General features: G+C 41.1%; 1 protein-coding gene across 1 annotated transcript in view; it reads left to right on the top strand.

Moving 5' to 3' along the window:
• Positions 1-16552, top strand: part of LOC122562564 (transient receptor potential cation channel subfamily V member 4-like) — a 168512-nt gene that overhangs the window by 105551 nt on the left and 46409 nt on the right. The window contains exons 8-9 of the mRNA XM_043715497.1: positions 2352-2504; positions 10558-10698. Of these exons, the coding sequence (XP_043571432.1) occupies positions 2352-2504; positions 10558-10698 (294 nt within the window). The remainder of the gene's footprint in view (positions 1-2351; positions 2505-10557; positions 10699-16552) is intronic.

Raw genomic sequence — 16552 nt, 5'->3', positions numbered from 1 at the left:
TAGGTGAGAGTGAACTACCCCAAAATAGCCCTTACCAAGTATCACATACCAGTGACAAGGTACCAGGAGTGGTCACATAAGAAAATATCATAGTTTGCTTCAGGGATTTAAAGAATCAACTGTGAATCTATAGATTATAAAATCAGCCAAGAATTTAAAAATCAATTCAGAATTTACACTTACAGTATCGCCCACAAACCTATTACATACAGTTGACCACAATCTATAAAATGCAGGATCGGGAACAAATCCATAGAATTAAGAATAGGGCATTGCTCTATAAAATCTAGGATCAGCCACAAATCTGTAGAATGCAGGAACAATTGTGAATGTATAGAATGCAGAATTATTTGCGACTATGTAAAATACAGGTTTATTAGTGAACCTATAGAATGCAGGATTATTCATAAATTAAAGAAGAGATGGTTGTTTGTGAATCTGTAGAACACAGGATTGACATAGAACGTAGAACAGTACAGCACAGGAACAGGCCCTTCAGCCCACCACGTCTACGCTGATCATGATGCCATTCCCATTTGCCTGAACACTGTCTGTATCCTTCTATTCCTTGCCTGTTCAAGTATCTGTCTAAATGCCTCTTAAACATTTCCATTGTGTGGTTGTTAATGAATGCATTGAAGACAGGTAAGCCCTGAATCTAAAGATTAAAGAATGGGTCAACAATCGAAACAAAAGTTAGCTAAGAATCTATGCAGCACAAAATCAATTCAAAACCTACAGAATGTAGGGTACAATGCACATTAATTTATACAGTAGTGTCATCAATAAATACAGGATTGTTCCTGAATCTGAAAGATGCATAAAAAGGTCCTCACTTTTTACGCTGTCATGAGATCTGTAATGGATAGATACTTGAAGAGTGTTGCAGGTCTGACAGCTGTTTAATTCTTTACAGCTGTGAAATCCCAGGGGCAATTATTAACTCCAACCAGCCTTTTCTGACATTGACTGTTATTTTAGATAAAGCATGAGTGTACTTTGCCAAAAATAAATACACTTTGTTACTCAGTTCTTGGCTACGAGTGGTACAATTTTGTATCTCTGGTTGGCCACAATCTTGGACAGTCAATGCTGAAGTGTGGGAGCTTCAAGAATGTTGGCACAGCCAAATGTTTTCACATGAGGACCAATGATCATTCAAGAAGTTTAGAAAGAGCGCTGGAAAGCCAAGATGATCAGATTATAGAAAGCTGTTTAACATTCTATGGTGCACTGAGCTACTCTATATTTATACCGTCATTTCCACAGTTCCAACACTGAAAAGAGACAGGATAAGCTATGGAGTGAGATGAGGGGAATGTGAGTTTGCTTATTTCATGATGAAAAATTGTAAGCAATTGAAATATCTTACCAGCAATAATTCAGCTTTAATCATTATACACAGAGTTGAGAAGAAAAAGTAAATACTTTATGGTATTCAAATTTTTGAGGTCAGATTTTTTCATTGGAGCTGGGAACTGGGAAGTGAAATCGACTTCATGTCCAGTCTACTGTGAAACATGGATCCCACAGGCTGGGACCTGAATGACTCTTAGAATGGGTCTTCCACACCATTAGTGGCTGGGGTAGGAGTGAGAATGGAGGCAGAACACCAGCAAAATGAAGCACATTTTAGCCCAAATCATGTGCATGGTTGTAAAAAATGAGGGAGTCTGTGGGATCTCGGCAAATGGAGAGGTGGGATACATGTTTGGGCAGGGAATGGATACTTGTTGAAATGTTTGTGCTGTTCAGTAGTTTCTTTAGCTAAGATTTCACTACTTAATTGTAGATAATAAACTTGTTCCAGCATATCTGGCACCCCGCCAGACCTGCTGCTGGTCAGCCTCAGGGAATTGCTAATGGGCACCTCCAGCCTCGTGACCTAGAAGGAGAAACCAGTCAAACTGACGAAGGAGACATACTGTCCCAACTTATCCTTAAATGGACCTCTGGTAAATTCATTTCCAAGTGTCACTGGTTCCTGCCTGTTGGGAACACCTTGGGAGATTGAGCCCTTTACATGTTTGCTGATGATCTCAACATGCCCAAGTCACTTTCCCTGCTGCTCAAGCCTCTTCAGGAAGGGAGGCTTTTTTATTTTTATTATTTTATATTTTATTCTGTCCTGAATTGGGACAAGAAAATCTGACCCTCGTTTATAGCCTAAACATTTCTAAACACGTCCCTCAAAGAAATGGGCCGTCTGACCCAGAACTATTGTCTGTTGCCGTAAAACCTTGAAATGCATTGAAGGAAGGGGAAAATTAAATCCAATGTGTTCATGTGATTGTGGAGCGGTGTTTTGGGATTTCAGAATAACTTTCCTCCGATCTTTCCCTTGTTCCCAGAACCCTCGACAGGGAAAACATGTTTGCCAAAAGCACTGTTAAACCTAACCAATGGAAAGAATGATACCATTCCTGTGGTGCTTGAGATAGCAGAAAAAACAGGAAACCTTCGAGAGTTCATCAATGCACCGTTCCGGGATGTTTATTACAGAGGTGAGAAACCAGTAGCTGTGCATTAATGTTTGTTTTTGTTTGTTTGTGCCTTATCTTAAACCAGTTCTTTAAACTTCAAGTGGGATTAAATATTTGTATTCAGTCGGCTATGTGAATAATGAGTGAACTTAATTTGTGGGTGACTCTAAAATGGAACCCTTCTCCATTTCCTCTCCTGCAGTTTGACCTCTACTTGGAGCCTCAACAAATATTTTATTGATGTGTGAGCCGAAAGAGAAAACATTGACAGGCTAGTCTACTATGGAGGCATGACAGCTGAGGCTGTTCCTGTCTGCATTTGGTAGTGGAAAGTCCACCAACAGTTTTCCTTGGACAGGAAGTACTCAATTTGTAACTACTCTTGATATCACGGAGTACCTGTGCAGGTGGTGTGGAGCAAGGTGGATGGTCATCACAGCCAGGCACCTGTGCTAGTATTTGTACATTAGTGTATCTCCCACTGAGGAGGCTGCACAATGTGATTGAACATGCCTGTGACTGAGGCAAGAAAGTGTGGGGAGTTAGTGACTGACTTCTCTTTGGGTACCTCATTGGCTCCTTACCTCAGGATAATAACAGATTCCATTGAATTGGTACTGTCTGTGAAATAGACCAAAGATCCTGCCTGGACCTCACCTCAGGTGGACAATGGATGATATGTTGGCTTCTTCTGTCAGTTTAGGACAAGGCCCGTGTATGCTCTCCTTTGCCAAATGACATCCTTCTCCATTCCCCTCGTGTCATCAAGTTCTTGTTGTGGGTTGGAAGGAGGCTTCAACCTAAATGGGTTCCTCTCTTACTCCCCAGATGCTAGATAAGGTGTGAACCTGGAACACTGAGGGCCTAACACCTAATCCAGGGTCTCTGATACAAGGCATCCCTGGGGGATGGCGGTGGAGTTTCAGATACCGGATGTCTACATATTTGCAGCATGTGGCATCGGAAGCTGAAACTCTGGTAAAATCTCCTGTACCACACCGACAAACACACACTTGTAGCACAGTGGTGTCCCTACCTCAAAGCCAGGAGTCCCAGTTAATGTCCAACTTGCTTCAGAGGTGTATAATAACATTCCTGAACTGAATTAGAAAATATCTAATATTGTACTGATTGCCCTCCATATGATTAATTGCTGCCAAATGGATTAGCCCATTTAACTCTCAGTACTGAATGGAGAAAATTTAAAATCTCACATCAGAGAGAGCTCTGTCTAACAACTCTGACCCCAAACCATCCCTTCCTTCATTACATCATAAAACAAGATGACGTGCGAAGACCATGCACCATTGGTAAATGTACATGTATTTTCCTGACAGGAATTTATCATAGTCAGGAGTCCACAAGGGTAGATTTCTTCTGTTTGTTATGGTGGCTAAATCCTAAATGAATTCTTTATATTAGCAGCCAGTTTTAGCAGAGACAGACTTCAATTCTTTATTTTCCTTTAGGAAGATAAAATGTATAAATGGTAGCCAGAAATCCAGGTAATAAATTGAGACTTCTGGGCATCTCTGTCTCCAGTTCATGATTTATTGCTCCAATGATGTAGAATATTTGTTGCGATGTAAATGCTGGGTGGAAGTTATGGACAGAGCCAGAAGGGAAGAATTTCAGAGTAGGATTCCTCCTCGCAGCATACAGACCCATCATTGGCACCTTTTGAGGCCCTGATAAGGAGAAATGACCAATTTCTCAGGCCTTGATATTAATTGGCACCAAATCCCACCCCCTCACGAAATAATGAAAGGACAGTCTCTCAGTGAAAAATAAAAGGGGAACTGAGATTTGACACTCAGTTGAAAGCATTAAGTTAATGCTGCGTCTGGGAGAGGGGGAGGGTGGAGTACTATAATTTTCTGCAAGCTCTAACCCTACAATTTCTTGTGGTTTTGTTTCTTCGGAGTAATGAGAACCATCAGGATGGGAAATCTAACAGGAGAGATGGAGCAGATAGGAAGGAGTTTTGATCTTTGTTGGTACGGTCATGTGGACAGTGTTGTTTCTATGGAGGGCTCTGACTTTATCTGACCATCCAAACCATGTGTGTGTGTGGGTGTGTGTGTGTGTATGTGTGTGTGTGTGTTGGGGTTGGGGGTTAGTGGCACAGACCTCCTACGGATATCACTTCTACAGAACTCTCCTCTGTAATGCAAAGCACTATAAGATCAGTACGGACTAGTTAACAAGAGAAAAAAGATGCTGAGATCTGGGGCCTGACCTCGTCAGTATGTGGATCTGTGGATGATAAGGAGTGAGCATATAGCAATCCATTCAAACTCATTTAAATTAGGAAATCAAGATCTTTGTAAGGAGCTGGTAAATTTTGGGGTGCTTCTTCCCATCAGACTGCAATAAAGAGTTAAGGGAGAATTTTCTAACCCACCAAATCACCCAATGCTCTTGATATTTTCTGGCCTTGTGTAAGTTTCTGATGAGAAGAGCAACCATATCGAGAAGCAGAGTGTTGTGTCCCAAATCCAAGTCAAAGGTCATCGTTTTACTGGAAAGCAGATATCCCCACTCTCCCACATACATCGGGGCAATCACAGCAGAGGCCTCAAAGCTCTGGATGAAGACTACCAGTGATTCCTTTACAAGATCTTCCAAGTCTGTTGGCAAATAGGGTGGTTAGCAGCATCACATACACCCTTCACTCCAACCTTTTGATCCAAACTTACTCTCCAACCCATCAAGCATCACCTGCCTCCTTGTAGCAGTACCAGATTGTGCATTGGATTTATCAGTTACCTCCAATGAAGAGGCAGTAAATTGCCCTTGATCATGAGGGAATGGCTCAGAAGGAGGATTATCACCTTAGATTATATACTCCAGTATCTCGAGAGGAATTTCAACCCACTGCATTCTGATTTAGTCATGAGACTGTTATCACTGAGCACTGCCAAGACATGTGTTTTGATATTAGTTAAGCAAGCTGCTAACCATACCTCATAACTAAGTTCTGAGGCTGTTCTTTACAACATGGTTTTGGAAGGTTTACCGAGAGGATTCATGCTCACTGTTCATGCAAATGTGGAGAAAACACAATTTAAAAGGAAATCTACAAGTTATTTACATAAAAATTTGTTTGGTGAGTGCATCTATATTTTTCCTCATGTTGGATCTGAGCAATAATCTGAGGAACACTATTAAAATTCATTCTAATTGCTATCTTTGTCAAACGTAACAGTAAATCAGAGGTAGATCCTGACTTAGAAATATATTGTCCAGTGTCACTGGGTCACAATCCAACCGAACTGCATTGTAGGTGAACCTACTGTTCAAGAAGGTTCAAGAAGACAGCTCACCATCACGTTGTCAAGGGCAACTAGGGATGGAGCTATAAATGTCAGACAGTCAAAGATGCCCACATTTTATGAGTGTATAAAAAAGATTATGTGTGGAGCAAAGGCAAAATGTTCAAATCCTGATATTTTGTTGTTGATAAGTTAATTGACAATCTTAAATGCCTTCAAATCAGGTGATGCAGCTCCAAATTACACTGATCCACTTTATTAAGGCAGATTCAAAGCTGATAGAACTACTCCCTATACAGCTGTGCAGGGAATAAGAACCTTGCTAAGAACAAGGAGTGTAACATTCAGATGGCCTTTAGTTTCCCAATTCGATGACTTTGGTAGACTTGGTAGTAATGAATGAATACAGAATATTCTTTTGATGTGTTATAGGTAGAAGCAACTGGATTGGAACAAGTCTTGTTTCAGGTTTCATCTTAACCGGAAAGTTGTACCAGGGAGGGAGCAATCTTCTGGTGACATTCCATTACTTCGTGTGATGATGAAAACAGGATGTGATTAGTGCTGTTAGATTTAACCCCTTCTACTACCTGCTGAGAGCTGATAATTCTCATGTAGGCCAGAGAGGGCAGTAACTCCAACCAGGCCTCTAGACCTTTCCTGTCTGTCTCTGTTTGGCTGCAGCCAGAGACTGCTCTGTAGAGGATTAATGCTCCCACAGCAGTGGCATGGCTGCTTTATCAAAGTTTATTTTACTTTCAAACAATTTGAAGAACCCTCTCACTCACTTACCAGCCACTGCAGGCTCCTTCTCCTCCTCAAGCTGAAAGATCTCAGATTTGCACTCAAACTTCAAGAGACCACTCTTCATTCATAAAAATATTTTTATATACACACATACACACTAAAACAGTTCGGTTCTGTACAGGGTAATACATGAAGAAACAAGCAAACATTGGAGTTTGACTGTATCCGGCATCAAACCTAAGGCCTTTGTAACTTGTACAAGATTATATTTACATACATTTGATGCACCGGGAGGGCACTAAAGCAACTCCTCTGAAAAAACCCACATCTGTGACTGCTTCCTCCTCGGAAATGGGTTTGGGGTCTGTACATTCTGCAGACCTCCTCCCCCTCCTCCCTCTGTCATTGCAGCATGATCCAACTCAGAAAGCTGGATGGCAAAATGTGCATCTGACCAACTTAGATTAAAGCGACCAAAATCAGGAGCAGTGGACTCGTGATTTCCCAAAATGTACCCTGAGTGAGATGACTTCACCTTGGAACCTCACTCTCAGGAAATCAGACCCTTGAGTTCATCTCATTGGACAGAAATTTCCAAAACGTTTTATAGTAAATGGCAACGATGGTTAGTCAGTGTTAAATCTCAGGCTGCAGAGTAGCAAGCACCTAATTTATGTTTGGACTCATGAGCCACATTCCTGAGATAATCAGAGTGCAGTTAGATTAAAAGGATCATATTTTGTTGAATTTATTGAAATATACAATTGATATGTAAATACAAACTCACAGAAGCATTCTAAATATCCTGTTATTAAAAAAATACAGTAATCATAAAAATTACTTGAAGCTGAAGACGTTTTATTTCAAGTTTATTTTCTCTGAATCAAAGACTGAAGAAAAAGGTGAAGGGGTTTATTTAAAGATGAGGGTTACTTGGATGATTACTTGTAGTTTCCTCAATCAGACTGTTATTTTAAAAATGATTGACTGATCGTTCCATGAAGACATCCCTCAACTGATGTACAAATGGACAGGATCAGAGTAGTCTTCTGTACTAGTTTCCATCATATAAGGAGGAGGGGGGGGGGTGGCTGCAGAGAGGAAATTTTTTATTGTTAGTCACATTGCTCTTGGTCTTTTCCCTGCTTATCTCCCACTGTTATAAAGTTCACAACTTTGACATGGGGCGATGATAGATCACTGGCTAGACCAACGTTTATTATTCATCTCTAATTGCCCTTGAAAAGTTGGTGGTAAAAACCCTCTTGATCCAGTGCAGTCCATCTATTACATGATGTGGAGGTGTCAGTGTTGGATTGGGGTGGACAAAGTTAAAAAACACACAACACCAGGTTATAGTCCAACAGATTTATTTGGAAGCACTAGCTTTCAGAGTGCTGCTGTTTCATCAGGTAACTAGTAGGATAGGATCATAAGACACAGAATTTATAGCAAAATATTTGAGTATAATGCAATTAAACAATATACTGAACAAACCTAGATTGCTGTTTAGTCATTCGTCTTTTAGAATGGGTTGCAGGTTTCGGTTCATTAATATATAAATTCCAGAACTTCATTTAAGTCATATTCTCAAAATAACTTAAGGTTTTATAAAAAAAGGTGACATCTCAGTTCAGATAATGTATTAAGGCGTGGGTTTTAATACATTGTCTGAGCTGAGATGTCACCTTTTTTCATAAAACCTTAAGTTATCTTGAGAGTGTGACTTAAAAGACGTTCTGAGATTTATATACTAGTGAACTGAAGCCTGCAACCCATTCTCAAAGATGAAAGACATAACAGCAATCTACATTTATAGAACATAGAACAGTACAGGCCCTTCGGCCCATGATGTTGTGCCAAGCATTTATCTTAATCTAAGATCAACTTAACCTACACATCCCTCAATTTAATGCCGTCCATATGCTTGTCCAGGAGTTGCTTAAATGTCCTTAATGTCTCTGACTGTAATGAGATTACTTCCATGATATTGTATTTCATTAATATCCCAACTCACCCTATTCATTTCATACCTCCAATCCTCTTCTCATTCAGCAAGAAGCTAAATTGTGCTAAATCCCAACAAGTAAAACAAAGCAAATACCTAATGGCTGCAGTGTGCTGAATGAATGTCTGGGCTGGCCATCATGCAACCTCTTCTGAACAACATCCCTACATTGACCATGGCTACCATCCTCCTCCAGCCTTCATGCATTTAACTCAGTGTCGGCAAACCACCAGTGTTACAACACAAGGATAAGCAAGCCAAACCAAATCAGCCTCACAATCACTGACTTTGAAATTTGTTCAACATATAGTTTTAATTGCAAGACACTTTGATCTTTTGCTATAAATTCTGTATCTTATGATCCTGTACCCCAACCGCCTCCCCACCCCCACTCCCCCCACCCCAGTTATCTGATGAACGAACAGTGATCTGAAGGCTAGTACTTCCAAATAAACCTGTTGGACTATAACCTGTTGTTATGTGATTTTTAATTTCATCTATTACATGTAGACTCACAGTTCTGTTAGGGACGGAGTTCCAGGGGTTTGGATGCAAAGTCCATGTGGTTCTTGTTGCCATGGAGATAGTCTTTAACAAGCAAAGAATCAATACAAAACCATTGTAAGATCGTTTTGCAGCTTTTCCAAAAATAAAAGTATTTCACTCAACAAGCAAGAATCTAAGAGAGATGGAGTTTCTATTGATCACCAAGCAGAATGAAGCACTCAGATTAAAGAGACCAAGGTTATGATGATTTAAACCAGACTGGAAGATTCGCCTAGCTTTGGCTAGAGAGAGGGAGCATCAATTCGTCCCACACTGAAAATCAGTTCAGGGAATAGATGTTACCGAGCTGGAAAAAGCACAGTGGATCTTCGAATAGCTTTGGGCTGTTTCATAGAAAAATGAAGTGTCCACTTGAGGGATGGAACAATGTATCACCAAGATGGGGATTTTCAATCATTGTAAAATTTAAATGCGTTTGCAGTACAAATTTCCCAGTGAACTATTGTTTAATCAAATTGCTTTTGGTTTGTTTGTTACAGCATAAGTCTTAAAACTTGAGTTGATGTGGTTTTTCATTTGAACATTGCAAATTATGTTTCATTCATTCACTGGAAATTTTAATATTATTTTAAGCTGTGGGACTAACATGTCTTATCATGTTGAAGTAGTGATTGGTGATGGTTTGAGATAACCCCCTGCTTAAAGATATATGCACATCATGTCACAATTAATCTCTGAGGGGAGAAACAAGGAAGCAATGTCCTAAATAAAATTGCAGCAAACACAAAGACAAATCCCACTAGAATCATGTTGGGCTTCTACAAACTTAGTTCAACAATGGGCACATGTATCAACAGTGAGTCAAAGAGTTGACTTGACTTTCTTGAAAGTGTATTTGCTCTCAAGTTTTGATGCTGTAAATTAATTTGTTTTGTGCATTTGGTTCCACCACAGCAATGGATGATATTGTGCAGTTCTGCACTTAATCTCAGTGTCATAAATTGAATTCCTACAGCTTTAAACTGGGGAGGTGATGGCCTAATTTTATTATGACAAGGCCATTAATCCAAAGAGTCAGGTAATGTCCTTGCGGATCCAAGTTTGACTCTCAATATGGCGGATGGTGGAATTTGAATTCAATAATAAGTCTGGAATTAAGAACCTCAGGATTACAATGAAACTTATCTATTGTCCGGAAAATCCAACCAGTTGACTAATTACCTTTAGGGAAGGAAATTGCCATTCTTACCTGGTCTGGTTTAAATGTGACTCCAGACCCACAGCAATGTGGTTGACACTTAACTGCCCCTTCGAAAATAAGAGATGGCCAATAAATGCTGGCCTAACAGCCATGCCCACATCCTGTGAATGAATAAAAACCAACTTACTTGTTTTCTGTGGGTGCAGTTCTGCATTTCAATGTCTATCCAACGGTTGTTTTCATTTCCTACATTCTGCCAGTAACTGTACTTCAAAACATACTCAATTATTTAATGAGAGTAAAAGACCTGACTTCATTTTCTCCCTCATGCCTCAGGCCAGACTGCACTGCACATTGCGATTGAACGCCGTTGTAAACATTATGTTGAGCTGCTGGTTGAAAAGGGAGCTGATGTCCATGCACAGGCCCGAGGCAAATTCTTCCAGCCCAAAGACGAAGGTGGATACTTTTATTTTGGTAAGAAGACATTCCAGTCTCTCATTTGTTAATCGTATTGACAATGGCTGTGCCCGCACTGATAGTAGGGAGGATTTAACTGCCAAAGTAATTTATTCCTCTTCCTCAGAGGTTGTCTGGTCTTGGAAAGAGGTTTCAATAAGGTCAGGTTTGAAGATGAATTTTACCTGGATTATTATTCCCACACTCCACATTAGTAGACTAGCAAAGTAACCAGCATGCTATCTCTGACCTTCCTTATATGTCCTGTAACTTCCACTAACAGGACTAGACAGGCTAAATTCAGGAAGGATGTTCCCTATGACTGGAGAGTCCAAATTAGGGGGTGTGAGGGGAGTCACAGTCTAATGTTATAGGGTAGTGTATTTAGAACTGAGATGAGGAGAAATTTCTTCACCCATAGAGTGGTCAGCCCCTGGAATTTTCTGCCACAGAACATGGTTGAGGCCAAAACATTGAATTCTTTCAAGAAGGAGTTAGACGTAGTTCTTAGGGCTATAGGGATCAAAAGATATGGGGAGAAAGCATGGAGCAGATTCGGAGGTAGATGGGCCTAATCCTGATCCTGCGTTTCTATGTTCTTGGGAATATATGTGTCTCCTGTTGTTTTCAAGTAGTTAGGCTAGTACTCAGCTAGTCTGTCATAACCTCTGAAGTTTTGTACAAAGTTGAGAGGTTGCACTTGGCCACATTTGATGCTAACAATTGGTTGAGCAGTTGTTGATATTTTGTAAAGTGGATTAGGGCCGTAGTTATCACAAAGATCTCACTGTTGATGTTCACTCTGTAGTGGGTGAACTGATTGCAGCCGGACTGATTGGAGATCAGTACATTCAACCTCCACGGCTAAAGTTCCATCCCCATTTCACTAAATGCAGCTGCACGAAATGCAGGAGAGTGTGTACCGTGTGAGGAGGAGCTCAGACCCATTTCTGTGATCCTTGTCGCCAAACAGCACCATTGACATTCATGATGAAGACTAACAGATGAAGAATGGTCACAGAACTGGAGAAGCCATGTTGCCATTAGCACTGCAGAGCACTTATTCCCTTTGGTTGTTGAGCTGGAGAAGCAGTGCAATTTAGGTAGAGAAATTAAGAATTCTGTGCTTTGTGAAACACTGCAACTTAAAGTTGCACTCGATGTATTTTGTTCCCTTGTGAAACTTAAATATTTCAACAAACCTCAAACAATTTAATTAAAGGAAAATTACAACAGAGTCATGAGGGGCTTTTACAGCGAGCAATCAAAGAGGCAGAGTGAGAGCATTTCCTGACATCAGTCACCAAATACATTTACAATCTTGGCAAGAAATGTTTGGTACATGATGGTATTGCACAAGATGAAAACATCATATAGTTAGTTACAAGTTAGGCAGATTGAAGCTATTTACCAAAGCAGAATTTCAGGAGTAATTCAGGGCGGATTGGCTGTGTCTACTACACTCTTCCCTATAACAGAGTGTGGACACTTTCACCCTTTCAGTCTAAACTGGACTCAGGCACATGTGTAGTCACCACATGATACATCAGGCTGGGGTGTTGCATTGTTTGCAATGATTTTTATGAAAAGTTTCTGTGGTATTTAATTTATGTTGACTCTCCTGATACTTTCCACCAAAATGAATCACTTCAAATGACTTGGGATTAAATTTAATCTGCCAAGTCTCTCCCCATTTGACTAATCTATTTATCTTCTTCTACTCAATTACTCTCCTCCTCGCTGTTCACTACATTCCAAAGTGTCATGTCTTGTGCAAACTTCAAACGTTCAGGTCATTAATGTGTATTAAAAAAATCAGTGGCCCTGGAGCACACCATTGCACATTTTTCTTAAAACTGAAAAGCTCTGCTTTCTGTCACTTAATCAATTTCATAATCGTGTAGCCTTGGCCCTTTAATCCCATGGAATCATAGAATCCATACAGTGTGGAAACAGGCCATTTGGCCCAACAAGTCCACATCGACCTTTCGAAGAGTAACCCACCCAGATGCTGTAATTTTACCCCTAACTAATACACATAACCTACACATCCCTGAACACTATGGGCAATTTTGCATGGCCAATTCACCTAACCTGCACATCTTTGGATTGTGGGAGGAAACCGGAGCACCCGGAGGAAACCCACGCAGACACGGGGAGAATGTGCAAACTCCACACAGACAATCGCCTAAGGCTGGGATCGAACCAAGGTTCCTGGCGCTGTGAGGCAGCGGTGCTAACCACTGAGCCACCATGCCGCCCCTGACCCACCCCACCCATGGATTTAATTGTGCTAATTACTTTTTTAGTGATTGTAATGAGGTAAACCGGGTGGATCTCACAGAATATGGTTCACTGAATGGGGCTATTAATCTGGTCCAATCTGGTTGATAGATAAGCACAGGGGTGTCAGACATCCTGTTCACTCTGAGAGCTGGCTGTAAGGGAGCTGGATCAGTGTCAAGGACTCTCCATGTGTAAATAAAGGGCTACTTGCTGACAGGATACTGGCATGTGTGGAGTTATTTCAGTAGTAATGAAAGAAAAGCACACTCCTGAAGAAATTTGCTTGCAACAGTTGACTTTGAGTTAGGGTAAGCATTTCTGGCATCATGCTGTTATTTGGGAAGCTTGACTTGTTCACTCCTGCTGTTGAAGGCTGGGCCCAGTATGTGGAATGAATTTGTAATTTTGTTCTGGGCAAATACCATTGGGGCAGATGGAAAACAACAAGTAATTCTCCTGACAGCTTGTGGACTCACAACGTTTTCAGTTATCAGTAGCCTAACTTCTCCTGAGGCACCAGATACTAAAGCCTTTCAAGAGTTGATGGGTTTAGTTGAAGAATATTATGACCCCATGCTATGCTATTGGTTTACTCAGCAATTTGAGAACCAGGGGAACCTGTATTGGAATTTTGACTAGGTTAAGATGACTGGCAGAGGCATGTGACTTTAGTTTAACATTAAGTGAGATACTGAGAGACTGTTTGGTATGTGGGACCAATGATGTAACCATGCAAAGATGCCTATTAGCTGAAGCCCAACCAGATTTCAAAACAGGCACAACAACTGGCTTTATCACTGGAAAAGGTGGCAAGAGGAGCAAATGAGTTGCAGCATATTCTGATGGAAGTGGACACCCTTGCCAGTCTGACACCACTTGAGTGAAGGCAGTTGCATAGCCTCACTCAGGACATATCCTGATCTAAGTCAGTCCACAGCAAAACCCCAAAACAAAGCCAAGCCCTGGCCAAATTTTCTTCAGGGTCCAGGCCGACAAACCATTGTAGTTGCTGCCAGTACGTGAACTCAAGACAGCAAAAGAGTTCCACGAGACCTATATGGTGGAAGTGAACTCATAGGTCGCTATCCAAGAGAGTTGGCACCTACATCTAGTTTGGACCAGTTAAATTGCTTAACAATTTTCAAATCAGAACCAATCAAAATAAACGTCTGCTTAAATGGTCATCTGGCACCTTGTGCATGGAAACCTTACCACGGCCTGGGCAACTTGCAAACAGGTAGGACCAACTACCTCCTGATATCACTAAGGATCTTTCTAACTAAGGGTTAGTATAAACAGAGACAGTGTAACTGAGGCCAATCTACTAGTATGACTGGTCAGGCCAGCATCTATCGCCTGTTTCTAATCATCTAGAGGGCAGTTAAGGGTCAACAACTTTGCTATGGGATTGGAGTCACATGTAGATTAGATCTGGTAAGGATGACAAAAGGACAGTAGTGAATTAGTAAATGTAGGGGAATGGGTCTGGGTGGGTTACTCTTCGGAGGTTCGGAGGTTCGGACTTGTTGGGCTGAAGGGCCTGTTTCCATACTGTAGGGACTCTAAACAAATCTAATATAATCCAATCAATTGAGTTTCTACAACAAATGATGTTGATTACACAGTCACCCTCAGGTGGGCTTTTTATTCCAGACATTTGCTGAATTCAGATATCACCATCTGCAGTGGTGACATTTGAACCCATGTGCCCAGAGAATTAATCGGGTGATCTGGATTACTAGTCCAATGACAGTTACCCCACGTAGACTGTGTTTATTTGCTTTCTTCAATTAGTAGGGTCAGAAGCTGTAGCAACATGTGTCATAATAAAGGCGTATAAAAGACTTTTACATGCTGGGAGGGTCTCCAGAAGTACTTTTTAGCATGCATTTTATTTACAGCTATGTAGACAAAGTGTTTACTCTGAGGTGATGGAGGATATGCTAGGAGAGTGGGCAAAAAAGTAGAAGATGGAATACAATGTAGGAAAGTGTGAGGTTATACACGTTTTCTAGGAAGAATAGAGGCATCGATTATTTTCAAAATGGGGAACGGCTTTGGAAATCTGATGCACAAAGAGACTTAGGAGTCTTAGTTCAAGATTCTTTTAAGATTAACATGCAGATTCCGTTGGCAGTTAGGAAGGCAAATGCAATATTAGCATTTATTTCAAGAGGTCTAGAATATAAGAGTAGGGATGTACTGCTGAAGTTGTATAAGACTATGGTCAGACTGCATTTGGAGTATCGTGAGCAGTTTTGGGCCACTTATCTAGGAAGAATATGTTGGCATTGGAGGGAGTCCAGAGGAACATAGAACAAGAGAACATTACAGCACAGTGCAGGCCCTTTGGCCCTCGATGTTTCACCAACCTGTGGAACCAATCTGAAGCCCATGTATCCTAAACAATCCCATTTTCATCCATATGTCTATCCAATGACCATTTGAATGCCCTTAAAGTTGGCGAGTCTACTACTGTTGCAGGCAGTGTGTTCCACACCCGTACCACTCTCTAAGTAAGGAAACTACCTCTGACATCTGTCCTATATCTATCACCCCTCAATTTAAAGCATTTTCCTCACATGCTAGCCATCACCATTCGAGGAAAAAGGCTCTCACACCACCCTATCTAACTCTTAGATTATCTTGTATGTCTCAATTACGTCACCTCTCAACCTTCTTCTCTCTAACAAAAACAGCTCAAGTCCCTCAGCCTTACCTCCATACCAGGCAAAATCTTCCCTCCATACCAGGCAACATCCCAGTAAATCTCCTCTGAAGCCTCTCCAAAGCTTCTGCACCCTTCCTATAATGCGGTGACCAGAGCTGTATGCAGTACACCAAGTGTGGCCATACCAGTTTGTATGCAGTTTTTATTGCTGCAGCATTATCTCATGGCTCCAAAACTCAATCCCTCTACCAATAAAAGCTTAACAGCCCTATCAACCTGGGTGGCAACTTTCAGGGATCTATACACATGGACACCGAGATCTCTCTGCTCATCTACACTACCAAGAATCTTACCATCAGCCCAGTACTCTGTATTCCTGTTGCACCTTCCAAAGTGAATCACCTTACACTTTTTTGCATTACACTCCATTTGCCACCTCTCAGCCCAGCTCTGCAGCTTATCTATGTCACTCTGTAACCTGCAACATCCTTCAGCACTATCCACAACTCGACCAACGTTAGTGTCATTCACAAATTTACTAACCCATCCTTCTATGCCCTCATCTAGGTCATGTATAAAAATGACAAACAGCAGTGGCCCCAAAACAGATCCTTGCAGTACACCACTAGTAACTGAATTCCAGATGAACATTTCCCATCAACCACCACCCTCTGTCTTCTTTCAGCTAGCCAATTTCTGTTCCAAACCACTAAATCACCCTCAATCCCATGTCTCTGAATTTTGTGCAATAGCCAACCATGGAGAACCTTATCAAAGGCCTTACTGAAATCCATATAGACCACGTCAACAGCTTTACCCTCATCCACCTGTTTGGTTACCATCTCAAAGAACTCAATAAGATTTGTGAGGCATGACCAACCCTTCAGAAAACTGTGTTGACTATCCCTAATCAGC

Source organism: Chiloscyllium plagiosum, chromosome 25, assembly GCF_004010195.1.
Source record: "Chiloscyllium plagiosum isolate BGI_BamShark_2017 chromosome 25, ASM401019v2, whole genome shotgun sequence".
Classification (NCBI taxonomy): domain Eukaryota; kingdom Metazoa; phylum Chordata; class Chondrichthyes; order Orectolobiformes; family Hemiscylliidae; genus Chiloscyllium; species Chiloscyllium plagiosum.
The sequence above is the reverse complement of the archived record's forward strand: the minus strand, read 5'-3'. Positions and strand labels throughout refer to the sequence as shown.